The 13,236-nt window shown below is 43.6% G+C and overlaps 1 protein-coding gene across 3 annotated transcripts in view; it reads left to right on the forward strand.

Annotated features, from left to right (window-relative positions):
* slc35g1 (solute carrier family 35 member G1) overlaps positions 1-11,649 on the forward strand; it is a 49,821-nt gene extending 38,172 nt beyond the window's left edge. For all 3 annotated transcript variants that reach the window (XM_078223537.1, XM_078223536.1, XM_078223538.1), the window contains one exon: positions 6,848-11,649. In XM_078223537.1, coding sequence (XP_078079663.1) covers positions 6,848-7,613 — 766 coding nt within the window. In that variant the 3' untranslated portion in view covers positions 7,614-11,649. The remainder of the gene's footprint in view (positions 1-6,847) is intronic.
* The last annotated feature ends 1,587 nt before the right edge of the window (positions 11,650-13,236 follow it).

Below are 13,236 nucleotides of genomic sequence, written 5' to 3' on the forward strand. Positions count from 1 at the left end.
CCATTTCCGTTTTGAATGCTCCCCACTGCTCTTCTGTAGATTTTCTCATTAGTAGCTGTTCCCAGTCTACCTTGGCGAGATCCTGTCTTAAATCACTAAAATCCCCTCCCCCCAAATCCAAAATTTATTTTGCAGCTTGTCCATTTCTTTGTCCACAACAAACTTAAATTGTATCATGTTTTGAACGCTATCACTAAAATGCTCCCCAACCACCATTAAACCTTTTGATAGAATGCATCTGACTATTGTTGATTGTGGGACTTTGGAGTGAGGGGTTTGGCTGCTGCACTTTCTAAAATAGCGATTAGGGACATCCTGAAGTTGTGAAAGGAGTGTTTAAATATTCTCCTTTTTCTCTCTCTCTTGCTCTTTCTTTTCCTGCCTTAATGGAAAGGTTGAATCTGAGTGTAGAAAAGACATGGGCCGGAATTCTCCGGTGTTGTACACCCTGCCAGCGCTGCCAGAAAGAATGGAGAATTTAGCACTCAGCCAAATCTCCATTCACAGCATCAGGACCGGAGAATCCCAGCCACGGGCGAGGTTGGAGAATTCCGGAGATGGTTGAGAGCTTCATCACTGCATGGGCTGAGGTAAGAAAGAATTGGGTCTAAAGGACTAAGTGGAATGGTTTTGCCTTCCTATTATTTACCTGAGGAAATTACAGCTCACTCAGAACTGAATTTTGGATAATGCTACGGTAATGGAAGGTATGAAAGGAGTGTTGCATATGTGGAGTAGGGTGCCATCAGCACACATGTAGAAGCTGACCCTGTGTTGTTGGAAAGGTGCAGCACATAAATGAGGAATTGGAATCCTCACCCCAGGACAAACTTGGGGACTTCAGAGATAATGGTGCAAACGTTGCCATTCAGAGTCTAGCAATAAACTCATATACCCGCGCCTTAGAGTATTTGGTTTGTAGCTTCTTTAACTGTCTGCTTTGGTCTGACATATTTGACAAAATTGACCATTGAAAGGTACAATTATGAAACTCCAAGGAGGAGGTTTTCACTGGTTGCAGAAGTGCTTCATAAATTACAAAAAGGAAATCTTAGTGCCTTGTACTGCTCCTCATCCCAGCTGACACCACTCTGAAAGGGGCCTACAGTTAGTTGGGCTTCACATGATCAAACCCTATATGTATACTGGGGTCCTGTGACATTTTTAGGACACCGGAATGGAGGCTCCAACCATGTGACTCACCTAAAAGTGGCTGCAGCTGTGTGAGCTCCAGTTAATCACTGACGATGCGCACACGGTCAGGAATATGGCACCTCGTAAAGCTGCTCCATGATTTATAGAGGGGATGCTGGGATGGCTATTGGACGCTGTGGAGGAAATGAAGGCCTATCTTCTTCCCAAGAGATGGTCGGCAGCCCAGAAGAACCTTGTGGCGATTAGGGCCTCCCTTATCATCCTGCCCTGCCGGACCCTTGTCACCACCTGTCCTCTAGCTCCGCCTTGGCCTCTTCTTCCACATCCTCCTGGGTCACCACCTCAGGGACATCCCCATGGTTCCTCTCCTCCTCCAGGATGTCTCTCCACTGTTGCACCAGGTTGGGGAGTGTACAGCAGATCATCATGATGTGGGAGACCCTCCGGGGACTGTACTGGAGGGTCCCACCAGAATGGTCCAGGCAGCAGAACCGTGTCTGCAGCAGCCTGATCCACTGCTCGTCAGTGGACTAGGTGGAAGCATGGGCCTCATTGTAGCGGGTTTCCGGTGTCGGGTCTCCGCATGGGCACCATCAACCAAGATCTCAGCGGGTAGCCCTTGTCCCCCAAGAGCCATCCCAGCAGCTTAGGTGGTCCTCCAAGACCCTGTGGATGTCCAAGCTTTGCAGGATGATGCTGTCGTGCACCCTCCCTGGGTGGAGTGCACACACATGCATGATATTCATCTGGTATGTGCTCAAAATCTGCACGTTCCGAGTGGCACCCCTTGATCATACAGGGCCCTCGGGGCGATATGCGTGCCATTGATAGTCCCCTGTATAAAGGGCATGCCAGTGGTGGCGGCGAAGCCTGTAGCCTGGCCTTTGTGTTGGGCCTGGCCCATGTTGAAGTTGATGTCGTGGCCTGCCGGGGCGAACAGAGCATCCATCATCTCACAGACGCACTTCTGCTTGGAGGACTGGGCGATGCCACAAAAGCCTCTTCTAGTGGCCTGGAAGGACCTGGTAGGGTAACAGTTGAGGGCCGCCATGACTTTCATTGTTACCGGGAGCGAGTGTCCTCCTGTCCTTCGAGGTGCCATTTCTGCAAGGGCCTAGCACCGATGCCGCACTGTTGCCCTGCTGAGATGCAGTCTGTACCGGCACATGGCGTTTGGCAGCTAATCAAATGACATGCAGGTCCCCATCTCCAACGTCCTTTGGCCCTCCCCTTGGGCTGATAGGTAGCTGTATCCTGTCCCCAACCAGTGGACCCCTGTCCTCCTGCTGTGGCCTCTTGCATGGGCTGGCCTTGCCACAGCCAGACATATCCCTCATCTTCTTTGGCAGCCACAAGTATAAGGGCCAGCTCAACTGGCTTTAATGCGAAATCCATCATTCTTTTGAGGTGCCGGGAGGGTTGTGGGGTAGTGGGGGTAGGGGAGCGGTGGGGGTGGAGAGAGAGAGAGAGAGAGCGAGGGAGATACAGTCTGTAAGGTTACCCATTCCATGCTGTTCACTCCCTCCCAGCAACCCGTGTCCCCATGAATCTGGATGCGGGCAACCCGACACCAACCCTAGTGCCATGGGCCACCTCAATGGGCTGCCGACTCTTGCCACATCCTTGCCATGGCAGGCACGGAAAGCATACAGGTGGCTGTGAGAAGGTCCCCATTGGGAACTCCTGAGACAAACATTAATGCACACACCTGGATGTCTGGTGCACTGGCTTCCGGGAATGGCTTGCAGTTTAGACAGATGGTGGAGGAGTACCATCTGGTGCTCCATCTCGCGCTGGTCTGGTGGCAGTTGTAGGGAGCACTGCAGAGTCCATGCAGTGTAGGAGCTGTGTTAATACCTGACGAGCTCCCTTGATTGGAGCAACAGCTGCCAGATCTGCTGTTTGTCACTCCAGAATAACAGCAGCAGACAACAGGGAGAGAGATATTTTGTGCAGTTTTACCACCTCTCTGTGCCAGTCGATCAGCATGGTGAGCAGGGAAGATAGCATGAGTCGCCTGGGATGGGATGTCAGCAGTCAGCCTCCGAGCCTGTCCAGCAGACAGATGGCAGAATAACAATAGTGAAACTGGGGTTGGGAGTCGATCTCATAAACGACCCTTCGGGGGTCGCTCAGCATCTGGGACGAATGCCCCAAAACAAGCCCCATTCCAATGCCAACCCCACACCTGAGAACCCCCATAGAGACACAAGTTCCCCCCCCCCCCCCCCCCCCCCCACCCAAAAACCCTGCACCCATGCAAGCCCTCCATCCTGCAACATGGCAGGGCCTGTGACCCCACACCTGGGGGGCGTTGCTCAGTGGTACTCACTGCCTTGCTCTCCCCTTCGCTATCGCTATGCCTGAACCACACTTTCATAGAGCAGTAGTAATTTGTGCTGGCATAATGCCACGTCGGTGAGGTGGGGAGATTCTGGGAGGTGGGGGAGGGGGGGCGTTAGTGTGCTGAGCTAGCTCATGATACTGAAATCCAGTCAAATTCAAGCTTCGCACCATGAAAAAGTGGCTGGAAAGATAGCGTGAGTTGTCAAAAATCAGGTTCACACCCGGCACCACGCTGTTTGGCGCTGGGCACGAACCTGATTTTGCAACTCACGCAATCTTCCTTGCTCGCCATGCTGATCGACTGGCACAGAGAGGTGGTAAGATCACGCCCAATATCTCATCAATATAGAAGATAGGAGCAGGAGGAGGCCATTTGGCCCTTCGAGCTTGCTCCACCATTCATTAAGACCATGGCTGATCATCCAACTCTATAGCCATTCCTGTTTTTTCCCCATAACCTTTGGTCCCATTTGCCCCAGGTGCTATATCCAGCCACCTGTTGAATGCATTCAATGTTTTAGCATCAACTACTTCCTGTGGTAATGAATTCCACAGGCTCACCACTCTTTGGGTGAAGAAGTGTCTCCTCACCTCTGTCCTAAATCGTGTACCCTGAATCCTCAGACTGTGACCCCTGGTTCTGGACTCCCCCACCATCGGGAACATCCTCACTGCATCTATCCTGTCTAGACCTGTTAGAATTTTATAAGTCCCTATGAGATTCGTTGAACTCATTCGTCTGAACTTCAGCAAAAACAATCCTAACCTAGTCAATCTCTCCTCACACATCAGTCCTGCCATCCCCGGAATCAGCCTGGTAAACCTTCGCTGCGCTCCCTCGAGAGCAAGAACATCCTTCCTCAGAAAAGGAGACCAAAACTGCACACAATACTCTAGGTGTGGCCTCACCAAGGCCCTGTATCATTGCAACAACATATCCCTGCTCCTGTACTCGAAATCTCTCGCAATGAAGGCCAACATGCCATTTGCCACCTTTACTGCCTGCTGCACCTGCATGCTTATCTTCAGTGACTGGTGCACAAAGACACCCAGGTCCCACTGCACACTCCCTTCTCCCAATTTATAGCCATTCAGGTAGTAATCTGCCGCCTTGTTTTTGCTTCCAAAGTGAATAACCTCACACTTATCCAAATTATACTGCATTTGCCATTGATTAGCCCACTCACCCAACCTGTCCCAGATCATTCCGAAGGATTTCTGCATCCTCATCACAGTTCACTCTCCCACCCAACTTGGTATCATCTGCAAACTTTGAGATGTTACATTTTGTTCCGTCATCCAAATCATTGATTATATTTGTGAATAGCTGGACTCCCAGCACCGATCCCTGTGGCACCCCAGTAGTTACTGCCTACCAATTTGAAAAGCATCCATTAATTCCTACTCTTTATTTCCTCTCAGCCAACCAGTTTTTTATCCATCTCAATACACTTCCTCCGATCCCATGCGCTTTAATCTTGCACGATAATCTCTTGTCAAACACTTTCTGCCAGTCCAAATATACCACATCTACAGGTTCCCCCTTGTCAACTCTACTAGTTACATCTTCAAAGAATTCCAAAAGATTTGTCAAGCATGATTTCCCCTATATAAATCCATGCTGACTCTGTCTGATCCTGCCACTGCTTTCTAAATGCTCTGCTATCAAGTCCTTGAAAATGGATTTGAGAATTTTTCCTACTACCGATGTTAAGCTTACTGGCCTAAAATTCCCTGTTTTCTTGCTACCGCCCCTTTTGAATATTGGAGTGATATTCGCTACCCTCCAATCTGCAGGGACTGTTCTAGAATCTCTAGAATCCTGGAAGATGACCACCAGTGCATCCTCTATTTCTAGAGCCACTTATTAAGTGCTCTGGGATATAGATTATCAGGCGCTGGGGATTTATCTGCCTTCAACTCCATCAGCTTTCCCAGTACCATTTCTCTACTAATATTGATCTCCCTCAGTTCTTCTCTCTCACAAAATCTTGCATTCTCCAACATTTCTGGCATCTGATATGTGTCCTCTTTTGTGAAGACAGAACCAAAGTATGTATTCAGTTGCTTGGCCATTTCTTTGTCACCTATTATACATTCCTCCGTTTCTGTCTGTAGGAGACCTACATTTGTCTTCACCAACCTCTTTCTCTTCATGTATCTATAGAAACTCTTAGTGTCAGTCTTTATGTTTCCTGCAAGCTTACTTTCGTACTCTATTTTCCCCTTATTAATCAATCCCTTGGTCCGCCTTTGCTGAATTCTAAACTGTCCCCAATCCTCAGATCTATTATTTTTCTTGGCCAATCTGTATACTACTTCCTTAGACCGGATACTCTCTCTAATTTCCTTTGTAAGCCATGGATTGGCCCTCTTACCCATTTTGCTTTTGTGCCAGACAGGAATAAACAGTTGCTGCAGTTCCCGCATGGGTTCCTTGAATGTTTGCCATTGTCTATCCACTGTCATCCCTTTAAGTCTCCCAACTCACGCCTCATATCCTCGTAGTTTGCTTTTTAAAAATTCAGCACCCTAGTCTCTGAATCAACGACTTTATTTTCCATCTTGATTTTAAAAATTCTATCATGTTATGGTCGATCATCCCCAAGGGGTTTCGTACAGCTAGGTTGGCAATGATTCCTTTCTCATTACACAGTACCCAGTCTAAGATGGCCTGCTCTCTAGTTGGTTCCTCCACATATTGGTCAAGAAAACTATCCCGTATACACTCCAAGAATTCCTCCTCTGCAGCATTGTGGTTAATTTGATTTGCCCAATCTAAGTGCAGATTAAAATCACCCTTGATCACCGATATTCCCTTATCACGTGCATCACTAATTTCATGTTTAATGCCATTCCCAACATCACCACTGCAGTTTGGGGGTCTATATATGGCACCCACTAATGTTTTTTGCCCCTTGGTATTTCTCAACTCTACCCATACAGACTCTACGTTGTCGGAGCCAATATCCTTTCTCTCTATTGTGTTAATCTCTCTCCCTGTTGTCTGCTGCTGTTATTCTGCAATACTCAGCAGCACCACATGGTGGTGGGGCAGATTTTTAGAATGTCAGACTTTGACAGCAGTTCTTATGGAATTATTACAGCATTGAATCAGCCCATTAGTTCTGAGATACATTCAGAACAAACTGTTTATTCATTCTGATAGTTGGCAGGTACAGTTTGAAAATGAATAGAAAAATCAGCGCTTATAAATAAAGCTAAACAAAGAAATATATACCATTAATTCCTAACTATCAAGAAGTCAGAAGTTTTAAATAAGTATTACAAATAAGAGAAATGCTTACATTCAATTGAAATATTTTAATCTGTCATTGTTTTGCAGACTAGATATGCTGGGACCAAAAGGCCAAAGAATTTTGGTTTGGTTGCGAGGGATCCTTGGTGCTAGTGCCATGATGCTGATCTTCTATGCAATTCAACAGATGTCTATGGCCGATGCCACTGTTATTCTGATTAGTAACCCAGTCTTCGTTAGTATATTTGCTTGGATTTTCTTGAAGGAAAAATGCAATTGGTTGTATCCCATCTTCCTTGTCTTCACTTTAACTGGGGTTATCCTTATTGCTAGGCCTCCGTTTATCTTTGGCTATAACATTTCTGGATCTGGAGTCGACTACAAGAATCGCATCAAGGGGACTGCTGCTGCTTTCGGAGGCGCAATCTGTGCAGCACTGACTCTGATTGTGATCCGGAAAATGGGCAAGTCCGTCAATTATTTAATTTCCATTTGGTCCTATTCGCTGACTGGATTAGTTTTGTGTGCAATTGCGATCTCATTCGCTAATGAGTGGAAACTTCCAAACTGCGGGTTGGATCGAGCATTCATAATCCTGATTGGTGTCTTTGGAATGGGAGGACAGATCTTTCTCACAAAAGCCTTGCAAATTGAGAAAGCTGGGCCTGTGGCTCTTATGAAGACCACCGAAGTGCCAATGGCATTTATATTGCAGTATTTATTCCTCCACTATATTCCTACCTGGTGGAGTTTGGGGGGAGCACTTTGCGTGACAGTTAGCACCATTGGAGTTGCTATCCAGAAATGGCACAGCGCCACCAAAAAGATCAAAGCCCACCATTTTGTCGTCTAGAAACATAGCTGAAATTTGAATGTAGTTGCTTGAGAATGCTTAAATAACCAGTTAAAAACTGAAGGGGTGGCTGATGATCTGCTTTCTGAATACGCTGAATATTCATAACTTTCACTAAGATTTTCTCAGGGCAATGTGGTATAAAGGCAATCCTTTAAATTGTGGATCTTCAAAAATAATTTTTTAAAAATCAAAATATAATATTCTTCAATATTTTATACTTCTCCTTGACTGACCTACACTTATCTGGATGTTAGTCCTGGCTCAGTGGTAGCACTGTGACCACTGAGTCGGTATCATGGGATGGAGCATCCTTCTAGAGACTTGAGTACATAATCTAAGCTGACATTTCAGTACAGCCATGGGTATGTTGCTTGTTGGAGGTGTCTTCTTGTAGGTAAGATGATAAAGCAAGGTCCTGTCATCCCTCTTGTCATGGCTGTGAAATATCCCACGGCATTGCTCAAAGGAGAGCAGGTGCGTTTTCCTGGTATTGTGGTCGACATTTATCCCTCAATAACACCAGATTATCTGGCAATTTATCACATTGTTGTTTGTGAGAACTCACTGTGTAAATGGGCTTTTGCCAATGACTATTCACAAGTATATCTTTGGGATGTCATGAGGTCATGAAAGGTGCCCTATAAATGCAAGTCCTTTTTTAGTGTTCTGATAGAGTTCTTAAACAATAGACTTGTGATGTTTTGTAAAACATGCAGAATTACTTAGCCTTCAAAATTTTTGATAAAAATAAATCCTTTAAAAGCAAGTAAAATTTCTGTATTGCATAAATGAAAGAGTGAAATATGATTGCAGTTACAAAGGAATCAGGTTAATTTTGTTCACACAATACAGCCATTCTGCATATGTCCAACTTATATCCAACAACATATAAACTAATTGCTAAAGGTGCTAAACAACATGCATTCTGCAGCACATTCCAAACAGACAGAACTGCTGAGTTGCAATGTTCCAGTTTTCTCCATATTGAACATCAAATGTCATCACAACGGTACAGCATACAGTGCACTTGAAATAATCAATCAGGCCACATCGGCCTGTTGAGTATGCAAAAGAGTATGTCATTACTTTTTTTCAATCCTGCAGCAATCTTTTGTAGCAAATACCAAAATGTACATGTGCAGGGTCAACTTTTAATACCGAATTAATATTTATACTTGACCTACAACTTAGTATGAGTATTTATTTATTTCTTCCGGTGTTAAACAACCTAATTTCATAGAACATGAAATGGAAAAGTTGTTTTGTGTAAATTGCACTAACATTTGTGAATGTCAAAGGGCAAAATAACTAAAGCATCGTGCAATCATTTTTTGCTGGATTCTGTCTGCACCGCAATTTGAAGTGATTCTGCCAATGAGCTGGCAATGACTGGATGTGATGTTATTGTACACGTTTAACGTGTATCTAATTCCTCTCCACTTTTTTCAATGGAGTTGTTAATCCTTTAAAATAAGCAGTTAATTCCCCCATTAAAATAGTAGGGAGAGGAATTTTGTACAACTTTGCTAAGTTGTTGCAGTGATATCCTTTCTAGGCTTTGGTGTCTCTGTTTTTACTGACATAGTCTGCTATAAATGCATCCATTTATAGGCTAAACAACAAAACCGGTTCCCTTGTTCAGATTGAGGAAGGGTTGTTTAGAATTTAAGAGGCGCCAGATTCTAAGATTCTCTAATTACCAAAGTTGTTTTTCATGCTGTTAAATATCGAGCTACATAAAGCAATTACACATTCTTTCATTGTCACAGTTTCTGGGTTTGATATCAGTGGTTAGTTTGCAGTGAATTTTGTCGTACGTTTTGACAGGTTTTACAAGTTTTATGATTCAAAACTTTGATTTTCCACAATTTTGTTTTTTTGTAAAATGCCATCAGTAATCTCAAATTCCATAAGAAAATTTCTCCAAGTCAATTTTCCATCTTACAAACATACTCTTGCTCCTAATTCACATATTTGTATGCTTTTCAGTCCCTTGAGGCTACCTCCTCATCCAATTAAAATCATGACTGGTCTGATTTCAGTTCTACATTCACATTTAATTAGATGATACTAGTTGCCTGCAACCACTGAATGCTGCAATGAATATTCATTGATTGCATATGAGACTTCTGCTCCACAGTCAGGAGGAGGTTCCACCTCAGATTGGCCAATCTGATTGGTTGGCTCTCCTGTCCCAGTTGTGCCAGAAGCTGTAATGGACAGGTCTGGGACTGCAAGCAGTTCATCGAGTACACAACTAGATAAGTGCATGGTCTCCGGGTGAAGACATAAGGAGGTGGGGACTGAGCACCTGCAGGGCCCAGATCATCTGGGGGTGGGAGGGGTGCCTAATGTTGAAAGGAGGATGTTGATGGAAGCAACCTCACCCTCCCACTTTACCCCTTCCAGTCCGAGGGCTGAACTGGGTGACATTCCGAGCATTACCTCTGAACTCTCCCTACCAGTATGAAGATTGAGGCTTGGTGGGAAATGGTCCTTCAACTGGTCATTAAATGGCCATTTAATGGGCTCAATTGGGGCAAATCCTGTTTCACTGTTGCTTACTATTCTATCACAATCCTGTCTCACTGCTGCTTACTATTCTATCACAATCCTGTCTCACTGCTGGTTTACTATTCTGTTTATCACTAAATCCCGTTTCACTGCTGGTTTTACTATTCTGTATATCACTAAATCCTGTTTCACTGCTAGTTTGCTATTTTCCCCTTCTTGCCAGTTAGCTCTGTTTTTCCCAAGTAGACATTTTGAATTAAATTAGGGATTCCATTACGAACTAACAACTTTGGATTAAAACTATTAAAATTTTGATTTTATTAAGTATTTTCCCCAAAGAATAATCTGACATGGCTACAGTGGAGGGCCGATTGATCATATGCAGCAGTGCTGGTAGGTTGACGCCTCTTTTATAAAATCGATCAGACTTTCTACTTAAATTAACAGACAGAAAATTCAGGCGAGGTCTAATGGGTGACAGGTCTCCATTGATTCTGTGATCTGATTTGCTCATGTCTATATGGCTAACACAGACCAAACAGAAAGTGATGCTACGGCCCCTTTGCTGTGGAGGGATTACAGACCAATAAATGCACCAAAGAATTCAGAAAAGAACAGAGGGTGGTTAAAATGTAGGATGTGCCACAAGGACTTATTGAGGTGGATAGCATAGAAGTATTTAGAGGGAGGCTGATAAACAAATGAGGGAAAAAGGTTATGCTGATAGGATGAGACAAATCAAGTGGCAGGAGGCTCATCTGGAGCATAAACACCAGGATCAAATGGCTGATTTCTGTGTTTACAATTCAATGTAATGTCAGCAATCATACAATCAGATAACCTTAAAAGGCACAAAACTTTATTAATGCCAGCATATCTAAATATATCAAAATGGATGCAATGACTGGGGAAGGAAAGGGTTTGAAAGGAAAATTGGGGTCGGTGAAGCCCATCAGAGGAGGATGCTTAATGAAAGACCAGGGAGAGACAGAACCTGAGAACAGGATTTGGACACTGAGCAGAGAACAACATGACTGTGTGTGTTGTAAATATGATTGGTCTGTGCTGACCATTTGACAGAATGCACGGTAACCATACAAATTGCGGGCAGCGCTTTAGCATCACAAACTCATTACACTTTCACAAGATTACTACCTCCTGGATACAAAGCTTTTAATAGTACTGTCCTAACTTGGACATTTCATAGGATTAGATGAAGTTGAGTGGAAGGAGTCTCATGTGGAACATAAACCCCAACATATGCCTGTTATACCAAAGACCTATTTCTGTGCTATAAATTCAATATAATCAAAGGTATTTGAAGGTATTTCCAACAATTTTAAACTTACTCAAATATTTTTTGAGGAAAACATGATGTATTTTAACTCAACCTTTGTTAGAAGATTCTATATTTGAATTAAACTTTGCACTATGAAAAACTTGTTTCTAATTGCTGGGCGTAAATGCCTGTAATAAAATGTTTGTATTTTTCTCAATAAATATGAAACATGAATATCAAGGACATTATGTGGTTGATTTGACTGCTTTTGTTTGTGTTATGGCATGGCAGGAATGTTCTGAAATTCTGCAATATAACATTTCCTAGCTGTTGTACCATTTGTATGCTGCTCCAACTTCTAAATCAATTCCTGTTTCAGCTTTGTGACTCTCCAGCAGCAGCTAATACAAGGCCTGCAGACTTGAGGCTGCTTAAGGATGTTTGGACTATCCTATGCAGAGAGATTAGAGAAACTGGACCTGCATTCTACAGAGTTTCTGACTTCTATCTCATTCCTCTTTAGAATATTGGACTCAGGAACCATAGGAACAAAGAAACAGGAGTGGGCCATTCAGCCCATTGAGTCTACTCCGTCATTCAATACAATCGGGGCTGATCATCCACTTCAATGTCTTTTTCCCACACTTATCTCCATGTTCCTTTAAGTCATTGGCACTTAGATATCTATCAGTCTCTCCTTTAAACATACTCGATGACAGCTACCATACCTTCTGAGGGAGAGAATTCCAAAGATCCCAAGTATAAATCTGGTGAACCTTTATTGCACTCCCTGTCTGGCAATATTTTTCTTAAGGTAAGGGGACCAAAACTACACACTACTCCACGTTCAATTTAACTAAGGTCTATACAAATGAAGCAAGACTTTGCTACTCTTGCACACGCATCTTTTTGCAATAAAGGCTAACATACGACCTTCCTAAGTGCTTGCTGCACCTGCATATTAGCCCACAATGAATTATTGGCAAGGACACCCAGGTAGGTCCCTTTGTATATCTACTCTTTCTAATTTTTTACCATTTAAGGAATACTCTGCGCATATGTTCACTCTACTGAAGTCAATAACCTCACATTTTTCAAAAGTATATTCCATGTGCCATGTTCTTGCCCATTCAATATCCAAATCCTTTTGCAACCACTTTTATCCTCCTTACAACACCTACCCACCCAGCTTTGTGTCATCTGTGAACTTAGAAATACTACATTTGGTTCGTAAATCCAAATCATTGATATGTATTGTGAATAGCTGGGGCTCAAGAACTGATCCTTGCAGCACCCCCTAATCGCAGCCTGCCTGAGAATAACATGTTCATTTCTACTCCCTGTTTTTTGCCTTTTAGTCAATCTTTAATTCATGCCAGTATATTGTCTCTTATCCCATCTAATTTATTTTTGATAATCAACCTCCTATGGGGGGAGAACTTTGTCAAAAGCCTTCTGAAAATCCAAGTGCACTCTGTCCGCCAACTACCCTTTATCAATTCTGTTAGTAACATTCTCAAAAGATCTTCCCACAGGTTCATCATACATGATTTCCCATTCATAAATCCATGCTGACTATGCGCAATCAAGTCCTTGTCATCCAAGCGTCCATTTATCACATCTTTTATAATCGATTCTAGCATTTTCCTGATTACTGTTGTAAGGCAAACAGGTCTGTAGTTCCACATTTTATATCACTCTCCCTTCTTGCATAGTGGGGTGACATTTGCTACCTTCCAATTTGCAGGAACCATAAAAGAATATAGAATTCTGGATGATGATCATCAATGCATACACCATCTCCATAGCTACCTCATTCAATACCCT

Source organism: Mustelus asterias, chromosome 11 (genome assembly GCF_964213995.1).
Source record: "Mustelus asterias chromosome 11, sMusAst1.hap1.1, whole genome shotgun sequence".
Taxonomy (NCBI): domain Eukaryota; kingdom Metazoa; phylum Chordata; class Chondrichthyes; order Carcharhiniformes; family Triakidae; genus Mustelus; species Mustelus asterias.